This window comes from Monoraphidium neglectum (genome assembly GCF_000611645.1).
Source record: "Monoraphidium neglectum strain SAG 48.87 unplaced genomic scaffold scaffold05141, whole genome shotgun sequence".
Taxonomy (NCBI): domain Eukaryota; kingdom Viridiplantae; phylum Chlorophyta; class Chlorophyceae; order Sphaeropleales; family Selenastraceae; genus Monoraphidium; species Monoraphidium neglectum.
The window spans coordinates 1-3,538 of record NW_014008489.1 but is presented as its reverse complement, the minus strand read 5'-3'; the positions used below and the strand labels follow the sequence as shown (position 1 = coordinate 3,538).

The following is a 3,538-nucleotide window of genomic DNA, read 5'->3' as shown; positions in this document are numbered from 1 at the left end:
GGGTGGGGGGGTCAGGGGGGGGCACAGCTTGGGTGGGATGGGGTACGGCTGGCTGCAAGCACACTGCGCAGCGCAGCATGAAGGGCGATCGCTGGGCTAGTTGGTTTGTCTGCGAACGCAGGCAGTGCAGACGAAGACAGCAGGCCCGCGAGTCGGACAGGCGTCAACGGCGGCAGCTGCAACGCTTCCCACTGCAAACCCACGACTCATCTGTTGTTGGCCTCCGGCTGCTCGTCTGGCTTGGCGACACTGCCGCAAATGGCGGCTTTCCTTTTTTTCTTCTTCCCCATGCAGCAGGTGGAGTCGGACGAGAGCACGCAGCGTGCGGAGCGCGCGCGGCGCGCAGAGCTGGTGAAGGGCTGCAACACAGTTCTGGCTGAGCTGGCAGGTGAGCCCAGGAAGACGGAGAGTCACCTGCATGCAATGCAAAGTGCGGATTGGCACGTGCCGCTTGGCACAGCCAACCTTGCGTAGGGCGCTTGCACCCTCCAACGGGCCGGATCCTGCACAGTGTAGCTGCTCTGCCAGGTACGGGGCGCCAACCATGACACCCGAAGCGTTGCAAGCACCCAGGGCCGGCACGCCCTGCCCGGCATGCCTGCACGCACCCCCCCTCGTGCGGCTGCTGCAGGCCTGGACTTCCCGCGCGCAGAGGTGCAGCGGTACGTGTCGCGCGCGGTCAAACCGCCGGTCAAATACCAGGGCTTCCCCGTGGAGCGCGCGGCGGCGGCGCTGCAGGCGCTGCTGGCGCCGGCCAGCGAGGACGGCAGCGAGCGGACGCAGGACACAGAGGCACTGGTGGTGCTCAATGTGCGTGCGCGGGGGTACGGATGGTGGGACGCAGCTGTGAAGACCCACCGCAGGTTGCGGCCTGCCACACGCGCTGGCACACAAGCTGATGAACGCATGGGCATGAGCACGCATGCAGACATGCACGCACGCATACACATGCACCCCTGCACACTTATGTACGCACATACACACACACGCGTGCACGCTTGCAAAATGGCATACAGGCCATGCTGTCTGATGTGTGGCGCTGGCGGCGTCGAGGCGGCTTTGGCTCCAGCGACGAGGACTCGCTGCCGCACGTCCAGGCGCTGCAAGCGCTGCAAGTGCGTCCTGGAGGGCGGGGCCGTTGCGGGCCAACTGCAGCAGGCGGCAGCTGACCGTCTCGCCAGCAGCTGCGCCGCAAACGTGCTGTCGGAGTAGCAGCAACATTTTTGCCAAGTGCCTCAAGTTCAAGCTTTGTTATCACCGCGCCCTGCTGTCACGACTGCTGCCCCACCCTGCAGGGCCTGGACCGCACCGGCGATTGGGTGCAGAAGAGTCAGCAGGACGGCGAGCGCGTGACCAGCAGCCTGCTGGACAACCTGCCCATCTCTGACGCCGAGAAGTCGGAGATGTCGGGAGCTGTGCAGCAGTGAGCGGGTTTTTTGATGGTGCTGGCAGCATCGGCGTCAGCGCGGCACAGTTTCACGACCACTGCGCGGCGATGCTTGTGATCTTGGGATGTGCGCAAATTCAGTTGGGTGGGTGGCACATGCTCGCAAGGCCGCACCAGCAAGGATGTTGGTGATTGATCCTGGCGCGTCGCATCACACTGAGGCCCCTTGTCCATGTGCACGGCATGCACAACCCTCCACGCCCTCTCCCTGACAGGGTCGCGATGGGCGCCATCAATGGCGCGGTGTGGGGGTCCTTGGTGGCTGTCATTGTTGCCCTTGTGGTCTTCAATTTTATTCGAGGAGGCTGAGGTCAAGCGCAGCTGCGACATTCTAGTTGTTGTGATGCGCTAGCTTGCGCAAGGGCGGCAGACATGGCCACGTTGTGCACCCCCGTTTTCGAGGTCATTTGTGTGAGGAGGACGTTTGCAGTTAGCCCCAATTCACACATTTTCACTTGGAGTGGTTAGCTGCACCTTTGTCTTGGACTGGCCACTGCTTGGCAATATGATGGCCCCTGAGCAGCAGGCTCACCGTAGGCGGTTGCGCACAAAGGTGGTGAGGCAGAAGGCCCAGACCACACGGGGGCTGCAGGCCAGAACAAGGAGCAGCCAGCATCGCGTGATGCATCATGACATGCTCGATGCACCAACATCACAAGCGTGTGCGCGTGCTGTCGAGTAAAACGTTCACAGCTCCTCCCAACGTCAACATTGATCAGGGTTGACCAAATATCTACAGTGCACCATTAGGTCAGAAAGCTAGAAATTCGTGAACAGAAACAAGCTTTCAATAAACACACATACGGAAGGCCACCCTTCTGTGCGCTGAGAGCTCGGTCAATATGAGCATGTTTTGCTGTGAAAGTCTGCAGTGCATGTACTACGGCTGTGTCTGGATTCAACAATGGCATGTGTGAAGACAGACCGTGTCACACCATATCGCAATTTTTCAAGCTCGGTGGTCAGCGGGCTTACTGGAACCTTCGGGTGAATGGGCTTGAAACATTCACATGCAGCATGCTGATTGCAACAGCGTGTAGGAACCACCACCCAAGCAATCCGCAATCAACGCCACAAATAGCAGACTTCTGATTCAGGAACCGCTGACGCTTCGACTTGGGACCTCTTCCCGCTCTATTGCAACCGCCCCTGCTGGCCGGCCTCACCAGACGGCCAAGCAAGCAAGGTATCAGATAAGGGCGGGCTGTGAGCGGCGGCCTCCACGATCAGCTCAGCAACAGCCCCGGACCCCGAGCCAAGCTTGCCCGCTGCACCCTTGGAGTCGCCCTGCTCCTTTCCGCCCAAGGGAAGAGCAGCGCCAACGGTGCCTGTGTGTCGGCGTCGGGTGCGGCGCATGCTGCCGCAGCCAGCGTTGTGTCGTGCTGCTCAAGCACTGTCAGAGCGCAGGCGAACCCGTTTGACGCGCCTCTGCTTCCTTTGAGCACATGGTGTGGTGAGAAAGGCAGCTTTCGTGCGTCTGCCTGCAGGTCTGCCATGATTGGATGCACCACGCCACAGCTTCGGCGTGTAGGGACGCTTCGTGCGTACACATCCCGAACGCCTGCGGTGTGCCCGCTGTGGTCATTGGGCCAAGTGACGCGCACATGCATGTGCTGTCGTAGCATGCCCCATCCGTGCTCGTTGGCGCAACATGGGCGCATGCTGCTGCGTGCGCTGCTGGGCTGGGGCTGCTGACCGTGCGCACTGAGCTCGTGTTGTCCTTGTGCGGATGGCGGACTGCACCGGGCCGTGCGTAGACAAGCAATGTGCCAGCCATGCGACATGCATGTATATGATCGCCTTTGGCCATGTTACACTACTTACACCTTTTGTGCCATCGATCCCCAGATCTCGCAAGCGCATTGAAAGTTCTCTGGTCGCTCCGAAGCCGAAGGAGAACGCGCAGTGGTGGTGGTGGTGACCGTCTTGATCTAGACAAACCGCACGATTCTGGCCGCTGCTTTGTGCTGACGGCGCATTGCCCCTGTTCGTTGGCCAGGCGATCGACAACGCGCAGAGGAGTGAAAGCCAGGGTGCGTTACCAGCGGTGGTGATGCACTTATGCAGTGGTGCGGTGCCTGTGAGCGCATG

General features: G+C 60.9%; 1 protein-coding gene across 1 annotated transcript; it reads left to right on the top strand.

The window, feature by feature from the left end:
• Positions 1-258: 258 nt before the first annotated feature.
• MNEG_15222 (hypothetical protein) lies at positions 259-1,427 on the top strand (the record flags this gene model as incomplete). The annotated part of the gene is made up of 4 exons (XM_014036307.1): positions 259-388; positions 632-810; positions 1,017-1,115; positions 1,296-1,427. The coding sequence occupies 4 exons, from the start codon at positions 259-261 to the stop codon at positions 1,425-1,427; spliced, it is 540 nt and encodes a 179-aa protein (XP_013891761.1).
• Between the last annotated feature and the right edge of the window lie 2,111 nt (positions 1,428-3,538).